The sequence below is a fragment of the Ictidomys tridecemlineatus genome, chromosome 5, assembly GCF_052094955.1.
Source record: "Ictidomys tridecemlineatus isolate mIctTri1 chromosome 5, mIctTri1.hap1, whole genome shotgun sequence".
NCBI classification, from domain to species: Eukaryota; Metazoa; Chordata; class Mammalia; order Rodentia; family Sciuridae; genus Ictidomys; species Ictidomys tridecemlineatus.
The window spans coordinates 88,939,948-88,956,409 of record NC_135481.1 but is presented as its reverse complement, the minus strand read 5'-3'; the positions used below and the strand labels follow the sequence as shown (position 1 = coordinate 88,956,409).

The 16,462-nt window shown below is 42.0% G+C and overlaps 1 protein-coding gene and 1 pseudogene across 1 annotated transcript; one reads left to right on the top strand and one right to left on the bottom strand.

The window, feature by feature from the left end:
- Positions 1–468: 468 nt before the first annotated feature.
- Positions 469–6,715, bottom strand: LOC144377645 (duodenase-1-like). The gene is made up of 5 exons (XM_078049046.1): positions 6,607–6,715; positions 2,070–2,217; positions 1,497–1,635; positions 1,050–1,307; positions 469–699 (listed from the first exon to the last, which is right to left on the bottom strand). Exons 1-5 carry the CDS (start codon positions 6,713–6,715, stop codon positions 538–540), a joined length of 816 nt encoding a protein of 271 aa, XP_077905172.1. The 3' UTR covers positions 469–537.
- A 1,774-nt stretch (positions 6,716–8,489) lies between these two features.
- On the top strand, positions 8,490–10,175 carry LOC144377554 (nuclear receptor subfamily 5 group A member 2 pseudogene; annotated as a pseudogene).
- Positions 10,176–16,462: the final 6,287 nt, after the last annotated feature.

Genomic DNA, 16,462 nt, shown 5'->3' with positions numbered 1-16,462 from the left:
GAGCGAGCCCTGCATGAATCACACCTTTCCAAAAGGCTCCTACCCTTTTCCACCAGGTGGGAAATACAATTCCCTTTTTAAATCTGGGGTCTTTTGTGTTTTAATAGCGGCCCACAAGCAAGGTAGGGTTACGGTGTAGGGACAGAATGATGTAAGATGGCATTGTAGGAATGAGTTTTGTCTAGAGAAGGTCCTTTCTTTCCTGTGTAGATTAAACTCAACCTGCTGCAGGGAGCTGGCATTGGGACACAGGTCATTTGGAGCCAGTATCAACACAGTGTGGTTTTGTATTCTAGAGATGGAAGGTGGAGTGTGCCTGAGGGGAAGTATGTAAGGAATCATAAATGTGAAGAGATCCTGCTGGACATATAGTCAACAACCTACAGAATGTTATGCTGGTGAAGAAAGGAGGAATCTAGCACTTCTGTTCTAGAGATGAAAGTTTATTAAGCACCTGGCAGTGTCCCCTCTACTCCTCTACCCAGTGCACTTTGGGGCTTTGTTCAAGAGAAGATGAAGATCAGTTCTGGAGGCTTCTTAGTCTTGTCCCTGGAGTTTGAAGGATTTCATTGTTTTTTCAATCCAGAGCCTAAAGCTTGAGATTCTGGTGTAGACACATGGAGGTGTCGCCTCCTTTTCTCCAAAGGACACAATGCCCTGGGCCATGTTTTTACACACAAGGGGCCCCCCAGAGTCTCCCTGTGGGTAGAGAAAACAGCATTAGCTGGCCTCCTCCAATTCTCACACCTGGCCTCTCCGCTGGGGGTGGACACTTTGTGAATTCAGAAATAGGGCAGTCCTCATTCAGTCCGGGGGCGGGGGTCCTCAGACTAATCCTGACTACTGCTTCCAGTTGACTAAGGCCTCTCCTCCTCCAGTAAGTCTATTTCCATGAAGTGACCAATGACTTCAGTTTCCACTGACCCCAGGACCAGAGACTGAATTGGTGAAAGGCTGAGTACATAGGGGCATGAGTAGTTCCCTTTGCCCTGTTTCTCCTCAAACTCTGCTGTGCCCAAGGCAGGGAATGGTTAAGGCTGGTGACTCACCTTAAAAGAAGTCTTGTTTTCCTTTGGATTCCCCACACACATATGGATGGTGGAGTTGTATAATATTTTGAAACGAGAGAGACATTCCTTGTCCTTTTGGATTTCAAGCTGTACCTCATGCAGTTTTGTTGTGGATGTATTTTGGCCAATGCGTCCCCATCCAGCCACAGTGCACACCATCCCTGGTATAACCTGAGATTTTCTTGAGGGTAATTTGAGGAGGCTCACCTCAGCAGTCAGCTTGGCCTTCTTTTCCAACTAAAGGGAGATAAAGGCAATTTTTTCAACAAATAGTCCACAAAACTCCAGACAGTCATGGGGTTGCCTTCTTCATGGCACTGAGACAAGTGAAGCCTTCATTTTAGGAAGGATGGTTGGACAGAAGGACAGCAGATTTAATCCTCCAGGATTAAAGTGTGCAAGACCCATTGGAATGGCATTCCTCACCTGCAGTAACATGATGTCATTGAAATAGCTGCATTTGAAATCTGGGTGGGGGAAGACTTTTTTTACAGGGATGATCTGCTGGGTCTTCTCATTGTGTTTGATGTTGTGGGCCCCCAGGATGACAGTGATGGATCTGCTCCTAGAGAAGACAGGAAGGTAGAGTCATAGGGGATAGAGCTCAGGATCCCTGAAGAAAAATGGTTACTCAGGGCAGGGCAGAATGGAGTTGGGAGGACATGTAGGGGAACAGGACTCTGGGCTGGGCATCTCTGCCCTTTGCTAACCTGGCAGCCAGGGCTGGTGCAGTTCCTGGAGCAGATGGAGTGTGCTCAGTCATGCACAGAGCTCAAGTGTCTCCAGGTGAGACAGATTCTCACATGTGCACTCTGGGCTCTTGGGAAAAACCCACCTCCTTCCCATCCAGCCTTGATCCATGTTCTCCTTTTGTATAACAAGCCACCTGCACTGACCTGCTCCTCTCTCCCCAGAGCTTACCTGCCCTCCATAGAGTCTTGTCTTCAGCCCCAAAGGAGAGGATTCCCTGTGGTGTTTTCTTTAGATGTGTGAACTCACCTTTTCCAGCAGTGGGCTGCTGTCAGGACAAAGTCCTCACGCACAAGGAAACCCCCACATTGTTTTGTTTTAGTTGGAGTCTTGATTCGAAGAAATGCCATGTAGGGATGGGAATGAGGCAAAGCTTCCCGGCCCCCGATGATTTTCCCTGAAAGAAAGGTTCTGTCCTGCCCTTGGTGCTCATGGATCCAAAGACTGAAGAGAGGAGACTGGGATCAACTCCAGGGAGGGAAGGATTGAGTGTGGTGGTGTTACCATCTAGGGGTGTGGGGTTCATTGTCCTTGTTCAGAAAGAACTGAAGAAAAGGACACAGATATATGAAGCAAGCAGCAGGTTTATTGAGAAAGGGACAGAGAGATGCCTCTGAAGAGAAATGCCCCAGTGCTGGTATCTGATGTGGGAGTTTTGGTTTGTTCTTTTTATGATCTCTGGAATTTCCTCCTGTCTTTATCATGTCCACTGTTCACCCTCTGCTCACTATTATTGATTGTGTCTTCTCTGTCCTTGCTTCAGTTTTAGTTTTTCTACTGGATCCTCCTTTAGGAACATGAATATAAAGTGTCTGATTGGGTACCTGGCTTGTGTCCTCAAGCACTTTCATCAAGCAGAAAGTTGACCTCACCAAAGACCCTCTCCATGCTCCCTTGTTCTGGCCCTGCCCCTGATCTCCTTGCTTGCCTGGCTCTTAAGCCCTAGAGGCAGGGTCTAAGTAGCCAGCAGCAACAAACATGGGGCCCTGAGTGTGCACCTGGCAGCATTCTTGGGTTGAAGAGAGACCCACAAGACTCAGATACTCCCTCTGACCAAGAGCAGGGCAGTCCTAGCTCTGTAATTCCTGCTTCAGACGTCAATGTTGACTGACAGGATTTGAGTTTGGAACAAGTAGCAAAGTCCATACTGATCCTGGTCATTCCTTTCTCTGACGTGTCCCAGAATCTTCTTTCCTCTCTTGTTTCCCCCTTAGTTCCCACTGAGCTCCTACTGGGTTCTGCACATAAAGTTAGAATGTTGAGTTGTGTTTGATGTTTGTCTGCTGGAGCCAGACACCAAGTAGGTGCCTAGTAAAGGTATTGGCTGTGTGAGGAAATGGCTCCTGATCAGCTTATGGCTGAGGGTTGGAGGGGCAGTGCTAGTGAGATTGTGAGCACCAGGGAAGATGGGGTCTGACAAAGCCATTGCACCCATCTGTAACTGAAAATGACCTGAGAGAACATGGGGCTGAACCAAGGCACATGTAACTGTTAAGGGGACGAGAATGCCCATGACTCTGAGATCAAATGGGTCCTTGGCTGCATTCCTGGGCAGTGTGAGAATGATAAAGTTTGGATAAGCAGGTGGACATTGAAGGTAGATATTAAGATATTAATTTAAAAACATAGTGGGCTTTACCTTGATTACAGAAGCCAGGCCCTTTCTATAAATTTCCCTTTCTTGGGGAATTAACTATTTGTTCTTTCCTGTTGGTAACTGTACTTTCATGTGTTCATGAACGGACCTGCTTTTCAGATGGTAAAGGTAGGTCTGGGGAAGGGGAAGGTTCCCAGTGAGACCAGCCTTCTGCCCTGCTCCTCCCCTGTGCTTCCATCCCCATGAGGCCCGCCAGTCTTTGGGTGAGGTTCACCTTGCTATGCAGAAATTTGCTGGAGGTGCACCTGAGCCGGGATGGTGGGGTGCAGCATCTGAGCAGGGCTGAGCTTCGGTTTGGGCTTCAGTTTTTGGGGATAGTCACTCACCTGCCTCTGCCCTTGGGCACAGAAGAAAGACCAACAGGAGCACGAGTGGCTTCATCTTCTAAGGAAGGCCTCTCTGGTCAAAGAGTTGGTGCATCCTCCTGGTCTTTAAACTCCCAGTGTTCTCTTCTGGTGTGTGGGGGCTTTTTCATCTGAGATGATCTCAGCCTTCCATCACTGCCTGATCAAAATCTGATGGTTGAGTAATAATTTGGCCAAGCCTAAGCACCCATCACTCTTGATTCAGTGCTGACCACAGAAACAGAAAACTGGAACCTGTGGTCAGAAGTTAGGGTTGCTAGAAGTGTTACATTGGCCAGTAGTGGGTCCTGGGACTCAGGAATCTAAATATCATTGTGATAGATCCAGGAAAGTATTTATTTCTTGGGGTTTCATTGACCTTCAGGATGATCATTTGTTGAATCCTTTTCCTGTGTAAAAGTTGGATATATGGAGATGAGATTCTTTTGCTACCATAGAGGATACAAAAATGTTAGTAAATAGAGAAGATGGAGGGGCTGTGGTTAGAGGGATGGGCAGAGTGGGGTGGGAGCAATGGTGAAGATGGTGTGCCTCAGTTGCCCAAGAACTCAGTGGTTCAAAACCACAATGACAGGGTGAAAGCCAGCAATAGGTTGGTCTCAACTGGATTGTGTCAGCAGGGAGCCTGGTAATTTTAAGAATTTTTCCTCTCTTGGGAGTTCTCTAAGAAGAAGTTTTAGGGTCCATGGCCATGAAGACTGGAAAGCCATTATGAGAAGGGGTCTTATGTGATTTCTGAGACGCTATTCCTCAGATATCCTTTCTGGTAGGATTCTTCACCTGATGCAGTGATGTTTTACCCTAATTGCTGAAGAGTCTCAGTGGTTTTCTATCCTTGTGCTTTATTCGTCTTTTCTGACCTCACTTATTTTGAATCCCTTTCTCTTGGAAGTCAGTCCCAATCACCTACATACCATAGGAATCCACTTATTTTTCAGAGAGTAAGACCTCTAGGTCCACAAAGACCAAGATTGTGGAGATAAATGCAAAATTGCTTGAGTGTGAGCCATTACATGTGAGAGTCAAAGGGGCAACTCTTACCAGCACCCCTTTGTTTTTGGAACCATGTATTCTAGCTGTGGGGAAACACAAGTATATCTTTACTGCTGGCTTAAAGCACACACTACCTCCCAGAGTACAGCATCCCAATCTCACAGGTCTTGGTCTGTCATCTGTCCTTGTTATCTTCCATGGACTCTTTCACAATTTTTTCAGTCTAGGTGCTTCTGGGTGATATGGCACATGAACCTACTTCTGTACTTCTCTTATGGTGAAATATGTTTGTTGGTAAAAAGTAGTGTTGGGTGAAAGACAGTACACCAAAGTCCTGTAAGTTCTGTAGCTGAGTCAAGACTTGTGCTGGCAGCAGTATGGCATCGGGCTGGGAAACAGAATTATACCAACACACAATCCCCAAACACATGAGCAGACCTTGCATTCCATTGGTTTTGTGTCCTACTGGGACCAAGTTGCAGATCTTTCCTTGGCTGTTCTGGGATTTGACTTCCAGTGGGCCTGGAGGAAAGGAGGAATGGGGAAGTGGGGAAGCGTTTCCTATCTTAGAGAGTTTAACCCATTGAGTTCCAAGTTTTCAGTTCTGTGACTATTTCAATGAATGCATCATGGGTATGTTAAAATAGGTTTTAAATACTAATCTAGAGCTTATATATGCTCTCTATGTGTGCATGTGCATTTATATGTGTGTATTAGAATTCCCTAAGCATTTAATTGTGACTTTTCATGAAAGAATAGACTTGTAAAAACATAAAATCCATTTCAAAGTTACCATAATTGCTACATTTGTTGCTCAATTGTTTTTAATAACTGTTCCATATTTTGAACATAATGGGTGAGACAATCGAAGGTGTTCTTTTCAAATGGAGAGGACTGGGATTCTTTCTCAGACTAAGGAGAGGGGAAAGAATCAGCCAGTTTAAGGTTCTCATCTGCCTCAGATTCCACTCACTTATGCCATTGGGTGGTTCCTACTACCAGAGGAAGGTGTGTGAAATCCGGTTACTGAGCAGCTGCAGGAGGGCGCAGAGACTTTCTCTCTAGGGAGGTTTCTGAGCAGAAAGCAGCTCATCTCATGCTTACAGATGCTGGGAAGCCACCCCAGGCTGAGTGTTAGAGACACTTAAGGTCCCTTTCTGCCATGGTGATAAGGATACCTGGGCTTGGTCCAGGTCTATCCCACCTTTTGTGATAACTTTGGTCAGTCATTACCCTTGGACATTGCTTTCTTCTTTCTCTTCCTGAGGAGGATGAAGGCTTACAACAATGGTTTTCTAAGTTATTGAAACCACAGAACCATTTCCTCAATGTAGATATAATTCCTAAATTGGATATGTAGGCATATGACCAAGTCGCTTTTCTAAATACTATTTTTTGTTTGCTTTTTCTTCTGTGTTTTCCTTTTTTTTTCCAGTGCAGGAGCCTGTTCCTAGCATGTCTTAGATGCAGTAATTTTTTTCAGCCCCAAATACAAGTTTGTGTGACATCCATTATTCATTCCTTATAGAAGATCATTATGAGATTGTGTGGCAGCATGATTTGTACACAATGGGCTGGAAAAGGGCATACTTTTGAGAGTTACATAACTGAAGAGAGATATTTTACTCTATGTCTAAAAAGAGTGTATTGTGGTGTGTGTTTGGGACAAGGGGGCATTAATCTAGAGCTAGAACTTGTGCTGAACTTCCAGTGCCCCATTAACGGACAGACTCTGATCCAGGGCTGTGGGGTTAGCCCCACATAGGCATACCTTTATTTATCAAAAAGTTAAACGCTGCATCTGTGACCTCCAAGACACGAACTTCCCACCAAAGAGACTCCCAGGTGGCACTGGGGACATGGATGGGAGCAGTAACCATGATGGCCTGAATATTAGAGCCAGGTTTCCATTTTCCCAGGCCCTAGGAGCCTCCCTGATTCATGTTGTTCTGTATGGCAGGGTGCAGTAATGGCGGGGATTATGTTTCTGAGCAGTCCAACTGGATGTGTGTGTGTCTCCTTCAGTGTGAATCTGTACACTGGCATTTATACTTGTTACTCTTGTTTTTAAAATTTGTTCTATTTAGTTACACATGACAATAGAATGTATTTTGACATACATGTATGGAGTATAACTTCTCATTCTTCTTGTTATACATGATGTAGAATTACATTAGTCACAAAATCATATATGAGCACTGTCTAGTATGGGGGACCATTGCACTGAGTATCCAGCATTTTCCTTCCCTGATTGGTAGAGGCTCTGTTGGTCACAACTGTAGTGATCTGGTCACATTCAAAGTGGCCCCAGGTGGCTGCTCCAATCTTGGAAGTAGCAGAATGTGTCTTCATGCATAGGCATGGCCTCTTGCAGCCCCAGGGTTCGAATTACCTTACCTGTCCTTGTAACCCTGCCTATCTAGACCTTTTTTGGATGGAATTTTGAAAAAAATGAGCCCCCCCCCCAATGAAAATTCACTTCCAAATGTGCTAGCTCTCTCTCGCCAGCCTCTCATGACATTCCTCACTTTCCCATTTGGGGGTCTTGAGGCCGAGAATTGAGGAGCTATCCTGAAGCTTGAATTAAAGGTAATGTGTGTGTCTGTGTTTTATTTGGTATCCTAGGAATTTCACTGTAGCAACCTTTAGTTTAGTGGCCCTTGCTAGTTGGGGGCGGCAGTCTAGTAAAGTCTGATTCCTTCTACCATCTTTCCTATTCGCTTCCCACTTCTTTCACATCATTCCCCCTTTTCTAATCCAAAGTACTTATATTCTTCCTTGACCATAGCTGTCCGCACCCACTTTGTTTGTGAAATTGGCAACTGCATATCAAAAAAAATATTTGGCCTTTGATTTTTTGAGATTAGCTTATTTCTTTTACCATGATAACTTCCAGTTCCATCCATTACTGGTAAATGCCACAATTTTGTTCTTTTTAATGGCTGAGTAATATTCCATTGTGTTTATGTACTACAGATTCTTTATCCATTCATCTGTTGAAGGGCACCTAGATTGGTTCTATAGTTTAGCTATTGCAAATTGAGCTGCTATTAACTTTGATGTGGCTGCATCACTGTCGTATGCTGCTTTTCAGTCTTTTGTGTATAAATCAAGAAGTGGGAGAGCTGGGTCTCATAGTGGATGCATTCCAAGTTTTCTGAGATATCTCCATACTGCTTTCCATAGTGGTTGCACCAATTTGTAATCCCACCAAGAATGCATGAGTGTACCATTTTCCCCACATGCTGGCCAACACTTGTTATTGCTTGTATTCTTGATAATGGCTATTCTGACTGGAGTGAGATGAAATCTTAGAGTAGTTTTGATTTGCATTTCTCTATTTTCTAGAAATGATGAAAATCTTTTCATATATTTGTTGATCAATTATAATTATTTTTCTGTAAAGTGTTCAGTCCCTTAGCCCATTTATTGATTTTTTTTTTAAATTTGTTTTGAGTTCTTTGTATATCCTGGAGATTAGTGCTTATCTGAGGTATGTGTGGTAAAGATTTTTCTCCCACCTTCCCAGCACCGTCACCCTTGGGGCTGGAAGGGGCTGCTCTCTGATACATGAGAGAAGTCAACCAGGCAGAAGAGGGAGGTTGCTGGGCTTTCGGACTGATATTTACTCTCCATTCTGGCCCTCGCCGCCTTGTCATGCTGCACAACGCGGAGATGGAAGCCCTGGGACTGGCTGGATTGCATGGCGAGCAGGGGAAGATGCCGGAAAACATGCAAGTGACAAAATTTAAAATGGTGAATTACTCCTCTGATGAAGATCTCCAAGAGCTTTGTCCTGTGTGTGGAGATAAAGTGTCTGGGTACCAGTGCAGGCTTCTCACTTGTGAGAGTTGCAAGGATTTTTAAGGAAGAGTCCAAAATACTAAAAGGAACATATGTATAGAAAACCAGAACTGCCAAATTGACAAAACACAGAGAAAACGTCCTTACTGTGGATTTCAAAAATATCTAAGTGTTGGAATGAAGCTAGAAGTGGTAAGGGCTGATCGACTGTGTGGAGGAAGGAATAAGTTTGGACCAATGTACAAGAGAGACAGGGCCCTGAAGTAACAGAAAAACCTCTCATTCAAGCCAATGAACTTCACCTGGAAGCCATGTCTCTGATGACCCAAGCGATGCCCTCTGACCTGACCATCTCTTCTGCCATTCAGAACATCCATTCTGACTCCAAAGGCCTACCTCTGAACCATGCTGCCTTGCCTCCTACAGACTATGACAGAAGTCCCTTTGTAACATCTCCCATTAGCATGACAATGCCACCTCATGGCAGCCTGCAAGGTTACCAAGCATATGGCCACCTTTCTAGCCTGGCCATCAAGTCTGAATACCCAGACCTGTACTCAGGCTCACCTGAGTCAATAATGGGCTTTCCTATATGGATAGTTACCAGACAAGCTCCCCAGCAAGCACTCCACATCTGATACTGGAAATTTGAAGTGTGAGCCTGATGAGCCTCAAGTTCAAGCCCAAATCATGACCTATTTGCAGCAAGAGCAGGCTACTGAAAGCAAGCAGGAAAAGCTGAGCACGTTTGGGCTGGTGTGCAAAATGGCAGATCAAACCCTCTTCTCCATTGTTGAGTGGGCCAGAAGTAGTATCTTTGTCAGAGAATTTAAGATTGATGACCAAATGAAGCTGCTTCAGAATTGCTGGAGTAACCTCTTAATCCTCGACCACATTTACCTACAAATGGAACATGGAAAGAAAGGATCCATTTTCCTGGTTGCTGGGCAACAAGTGGACTATTCTATAATCGCAAGGATTTTTAAGCTGGGGCCACCCTTAAGAACCTCATGAGTCATGCACAGCACCTAGTGGCAAAACTTCGCTCCCTACAGTTTGATCAGTGAGAGTTTGTGTGTCTGAAATTCTTGGTGCTCTTTAGTTTGGATGTCAAAAACCTTGAGAACTTCCAGCTGATAGAAGGTGTTCAGGAACAAGTCAACTCCCCCCTGCTGTACTATATCGTGTGCAACTACCACCATCAAACAGAGAAGTTAGGGCAGCTACTGATGCGACCACCTGAAATCTGGGCGATCAGCATGCAGGCTGAGGAATACCTCCAGTATAAGCACCTGAATGGGATGTGCCCTACAATAACCTTCTCATAGAAATATTGCATGCAGAAAGAACCTAAGTTATCACACCTAGGAGTTCTGCTTCCTGAACACAAAGAGATTTGAGGGGTGGGGGAAAGAATAGGAAGAGGAAAAAAAAATACTCTGAACTGCTCCAAGCAAGACTAATTAAAAAACTTGGTTAAAGATACTGAATTTAAAAGGCATACTAATCAAATAGTTAATAGCAAATAAATGATATATCCGGGTATTTTTATTGCAAACTGTGAATCAAACGCTTCATGTCCCCAAAGGATTCATGTGGAAGACATTGTAAGGGAGTGGATTGAACTCAAGATGGATTCTAAAACTGTGTCAGAATAAAAATGGGCAGACCAATTCTTGTATATTTAAACTAATCTCCACTATGAAGAAATTTAGGAACTAATGTGTGTTGTTAATTAGGCTTATACAGTGGGGGAATTGGGCTTACAGAATTCCTCCCTGTTGAAACTGAACTGAAGCAATTTTCAAGAATGCGTCAGCTGAACCTGAAACAGCCCCTCTCTCTTCCTTGGAAGGCCTCGCACCTTCTGCCCTGTGATCACCAAGTCTGTACAAAGGGATCTATGTTCAGCCACGCCCAGTAGTAGCTCTACTAAATCATGAATTCCAAATGTCTATGTCTTAGACCTGCAAACAGCTAATAAGAACAGTCTATAAATATGTCAGCTTGCCATTTCAAATATGTTCTCAAGTTTGTTTTGTCACGTGTTCATGTTTTTAAAAAGAGCAGGCAGTATCCCTCTTCTATCTTACATAAGCATTCATGAATGTTAAGGGAAATGAATACAATTTTTTATAGCAAATGCTCCATAGCTTAAGCAAGTTAGATCTTATTTCTGCTACTGAAATTTGCTGAAATTTCACATTTGCTGAAATGTGGCTTTGGCATTGTTGGACTTCATAAGAATTTCTGGCTGAAAGGCTTGTTAGGCCATCCATCCTTTTAATCATAAAGGTTTGTAGTTCATTAAAAAAATACAGCATTAATCTTTTGCTGGAATGTCAAATAGTCACAGTCCGAAGTAGTTGAAAATAAAAACTGAAGTATGTCAAGCTATGGAAAAAGAAAAGGAAGGAGAAGCTGATAGATTGATTGATACAAGGTTCATTCTAGTTGCCACTGAGCATTCCCTGTCTTGAGATGGGAATGGTAATTTTTGAATCCAGCCTGGAAAAATACTACAGTCATTTAAACCTTCCCCAAAGGGAAAAGGAAGAGAGTGATACTGACCTTTCTAAGTCATAGACCAAAGTCTGCTGTAGAACAAATATTGGAGGACAAAGAATTGCAAACAAACTCTCCAAACAATGCCGTCAGTAATATTAACATGCGATGCCTCAAAGTCTTGCCTTATGGCTCAATTCTGAAAGGAATTGTACAGATGTGGATCAACTTTAAAATACTGTATTAATACTTTAAAGTCAGATAAAATATAGTGTTTACATTCCTTAGGTCCATTAGGTTGGGGGGATCATGATATTGCAGGAAAATAGAAATAGTAATTTCTTTAATGTTATTTTTCTGATTCCTAACTATTTTTAACAGTACTTAATTATTGTATGTTGTGAGACACTAAAGTAAAAAACGGAAATCTCATTTAGACTTTAACTTTTTTGAGATTCTCGGCAGCACAATCACTTGTAGAATCTGTAAAAAAAAAAAAGTATCTCCTAGTCTTTTAATTTTTTTCATAAATGTTTCTGGCTTTTGAATAGTTTATACTGTATATCGTAGTTTCAACTGTAGACAATCATGATGCTAATTTATTGTTCTCGGTTTCACCTTTGTATAAGATATAGCCAAGACTGAAGAAACCAAATACATGTGTTTACTGTAGCATGTCTTCAAGTTAGTGGGATAGAGTTCAGGGACCTAGAAGGGTGTTAATGAATTAAAATCATTTAGTTGATTAAATGTCTGTAAATCTTTCTAATTCTCACTGTAGTTATTATTATCTATTATAAATTATGTGATCTGTAACTTCCTCTGTTTTCAAGTAAATTTAACAAGGTGAAATCTTATCCGGTTTTCCTGTCAAGCATTTTAAGTCATATACCAAAGATATTAGTTATTACTTCAGTGTGTAAAAAGATAATTATTTTATTACTTTTATTATTCACTTCTAATGCCCACCCACCCAAAGGGTACAGGCTAGCAAAGACCAGCCTTGATTTGTGCCGTGTCTGTCACCTGTGTTATCTTCATGGCCCAAAGAGCAGTGAAGAATCACTGCTCAGAGCTCACAGCCAAAGCACCCCAGATCTTGGCAGCATCACTGCTACCCCCATTAAAAACCAAGTCAATTAGAAGACACATGGAGGGGAACAGTGATGTGGACAGTCAAGAAATCGGTTCCATTCCATGTGTGTGACATGAGCAGAGGTGATCATGAGATCAGGAGAGCTGTAAGGAGGGTCTTTAACATTACAAAAATGTCAAATACAGCCAGGAGCCGTGGTGCACGCCTGTAATCCCAGCGGCTCAGGAGGCTGAGGCAGGAGGATTGCAAGTTCAAAGCCAGCCACAGCCACTTAGCAAGGCCCTAAACAACTCAAAGAGACCCTATCTCTAAATAAAATACAAAATAGGGCTGGGGATGTGGCTCAGTGGTCCAGTGCCCTTGACTTTAATCCACATTCAAAAGTACATAAAAAAGGTAATACACTATGATGAAGTGGGTTTCATTGCAGGGTGCAAGGTTGGTTCAACATATGAAAATCAATCAATGTAATTCACCACTTAAACAGAATTAAGACAAGAGTGACATGATCATCTGAATAGATGCCAAAAAGACCTTTGATAAAATCCAACACCCATTCATGTTAAAAGTGATGAAGAAACTAGGAGTAGAAGGAACTTACCTCAAATCATAAAGGCCATATAAAAATATATGAAAACTGTGCAACATGTGTAACAATCAGGGAAATCAAATGAAAACTATGCTACAGTTTTAGTGCATTTTGGATTTGGAAAGAAGCCCAAAGCCAACATCATCCTCATGTTGAATGGAGAAAAACTAAAAGCATTTTCTCTGAAATTAGGAACAAGGCAAATTTATCTACTCTACCACTCCTATTCAATATAACACTTGAAACATTAGCCATGATGATCAGACATGAAAAATAAATTAAAGAATAGAATTAGGAAAGAAGTTGAAGTATCTCTGTTTGCCTACAATATGATCCTATATCTAGAAGACTCAAAATACTGACAAGAATATTTCTAGAGCATAGAAATGAATTTAGCAATGTAGCAGGATACAAGTTCAACACCCATAAATCATTAGATTTCCTATACTCCAACAGTGATTCCGTTGAGGAAGAAATCATGAAAATAATCCCATTCATAATAACTTCAAAAAATTAATCTACCTAAGTAGGGAAAATGCTTGGCACACAAATTATAGAACACCAAAGAAAGGAGTTGAAGGTGACCTTAAAAGATGAAAAAGCATGCCATCTTCAATAGACAGAGTTGATATTATCAAAATGGCCAAAATACCAAAAGCAATATACAGATGCATTTCAATCCTCATCAAAATATTAATGACATTCTTCACAGAATTAGCAAAACAATTCTTAAATTTAACTGGAAGAATCAGAGACCCAGAATAGCCAAAACAATACTAAGCAAGAAAAGTGAAGCATGAGACCTCACAATACCTGATCTGTAATTACATCTAAAACAGTAGTAACAAAACCAGCATGGTATAAGCATCAAAATAGACATGAAGACAAATGGAACAGAATAGAAGACCCAGAGAGATATCCACATATCCATAGCTGTCTGATATTGACAAAGGCACCTCTTGGAGAGAAGATAGCCTGTTAAAATAAATGGTGCTGGGGAAACTGGATAGCTATCTGTAGAAAAGTGAAATAAGATTTTCTCTCCCACCATGCACAAAGCTCAGATTGAAATAGATCAAAGACTAGGAATTAGACCAGAAACTGTACAACTGCTGGAAGAAAACATAGATTCAATACTCCAGCAGGTAGTTGCTGGCACCAGCTTCCTTAATGAGACCCCTAGTGAATAAGAAAAGAAACAAACAAACAAAAAACAAACACCAAGTTTCAATAAGCGGGATGCCATCAAACTGAAAAGCTTCTGTACAGCATAGGAAATGATTAAGAGTGTGAATAGTTTGCTCACAGAACAGGAGAAAATTTTGGCCTGCTAATCCTCCAATAGGGGATTATTATTTAGAATATAGAAAGAACTCAAAGCCTTAACACAAAACACCCCACCCCCACAACATAGCCAATTAATAAATGAACAAAAGAACAAAATGGAAGTTTCTCAAAAAAAAAAAAAAAAAAGAAAGTAAGAATGAAAGAAAAGACAAGAAAGAAATTAACACAAATTGACAAGATATGTATGAAAAAATGTTCCAGGCTGGGATTGTGGCTCAGCGGTAGAGCGCCCGCTGAGCACCGAAGGAACCTGGGTTCGATCCTCAGCACCACATACAAATAAAAGCATGGTATTGTGTCCATATACACCTAAAAAATAAATGTTAAAAAAGGGTTCACCATTTGTAGACTCAGGGAAGTCAAATCAAAACTGTCCTATGATTTCATCTAACTCTAGTCAGAGTGGCAACGATCAAGATTATGAACAATAATAAATGTTGGCAATATTGTGGGCAGTAAAGGAACACTTGTATATTGTTGGTGGCATGGCACACCAGTACAAGCACTCTGGAAAGCAGAATGGTGACCTCAAGGAACTAGGGATAGAACTACCATATGATCCAGCTATCTCACTTCTTGCTATTTTCCCAAAGGAAAGATGGACATACTACAGCAATACGACCACCTCAATGGTTATAGCAGCACAATGCACAATAGCCAAATTATGGGATCAACCCAGATGCCTGTCAGTAGATGAATGGATTAAGAAATTGTGGTATATATTTATTCAGTGAAATTTGACTCATCCATAAAAAGAATGACATTATGGCCAGTAAATGGATGGAAATGGAGAATATCATGCTTATAAGCCAAACCCTGAAATCCATATGTTGAATGTTTTCTGTCTTATGCCAAAAACTAGAGTAACATTAAGGGAAGTGGAGGGAAGAATAAATATTACAAATAATCAAGCAAATATAATTAATTATACCAATTAATAATCTGGTTAATTATGCTGATTATAATTAATGAGTAGATATACTAAAGGAAGTCAAGTAGAATGGAGAAGTTAGATGGGAGGGAAAAGCTGGGAGTGAAAAAGTTGGCATTATGAACTGAAATTGATTTTCAGGTGTGTGTGAGTTTTTCATATGAACCCACATACTATGCATAAAGCAGCAATAAAATATATTCAAAACAGATTAGAGGAAGGTTACATTTTTTTAAGCACACGTAAGCCTGCCTATCTTGGTTCAATTGTGGGTGTGGCCAGGCCTTACTAAAAACTAGGGTAACTTTTCACACTGGCCCAGGCTTAAAGTCAGACTCCAGACTTCAGGGAAATGTGAAATATGTTTAAAGTCTGAGTTTCTGTACAAGGGCCTTTCTAATGCCATAAAGTTAAATCAGGACAGGCCTGATCACACTCTAGTCCTCCTCACCATCTTCCTTGAGCCTCATGGGAGGCTCTTAAACACTGACAGGTAGACCGGTACACTGACAGGACTAGAAAGTCTCTATTTCCTCTAAACCCCATGATCAGTAGTTCTTAGGTCTGCTGTGATAATGCTCTCAAAAGTGTACCATGTAACACCAAGACAATTCAAAAGAGTTTTATTATCTTGACAAGAAGATGACTCTGATTCTTGTGTATTTAAAACCCAGATCCAGATGAGAAAAGCCACTCAAGCAAAGTGACATCCAAATCAGATAAAACCACATGGATTACATGATGACTGCTGTTTTGCAGGGACCCTACTGCCTGGCACACAGTATTTGCCCAATGAGCATTGCTGTATTGGTTGATGGCAGAATGTTCCTTCCTTCCTGCTACAGAGGCAGGCAGTCTCACATAGATGGGCATTTTGGTTCAGGGTACCAATCAGTGAATTCTGTCCCAGGCTGTCAGTGGTGCCCAAATGGAAGAGCCTGCAAGAGTTCAGGCTGTTGAGTGTGACCTGTCTTTGTTGGGCTCTGAGCTCAGGAGCAAAACTCTGCATGAGGAGGACTGATGTGGGCTTGACCCAAGTGAAATCTCTGGAGTAGGGTTTTGAGGTCATTCCCTGCTTCCTGGTCCTTCATGAATGGGGCATAAGATAAGCTAGGGCTCAAGATCCATCAAGGATGAGAATCTTGATGAACACAGGATAGAAAGTTCACTCCCATCCTCACAGGTTTCCAGGGAACCTGGACATGGGAGGTGGAGAGAAGCTGGCTCAGACTAAGATGCAAGATCATTTGGGGTTGGGGGAGGATGGGCTGTTGGGAGAACAGACATTGTACTGGCTCTGGCCATAAGACAGGGCCATGACAGCCACTTAAGAAGCATTTGGGGACACTGAAAAT

Excerpts from the sequence above, each read along its gene's own strand:
- LOC144377645 (XM_078049046.1), bottom strand. The coding sequence starts at position 6,715 with ATGGTTACTGCTCCCATCCATGTCCCCAGTGCCACCTGGGAGTCTCTT. Across the intron at positions 2,218-6,606 it reads TAACTTTTTGATAAATAAAG|GGAAAATCATCGGGGGCCGG; the intron begins GTATGCCTATGT and ends CCTTTCTTTCAG. Across the intron at positions 700-1,049 it reads AAAACAAGACTTCTTTTAAG|GGAGACTCTGGGGGGCCCCT; the intron begins GTGAGTCACCAG and ends CTCTACCCACAG.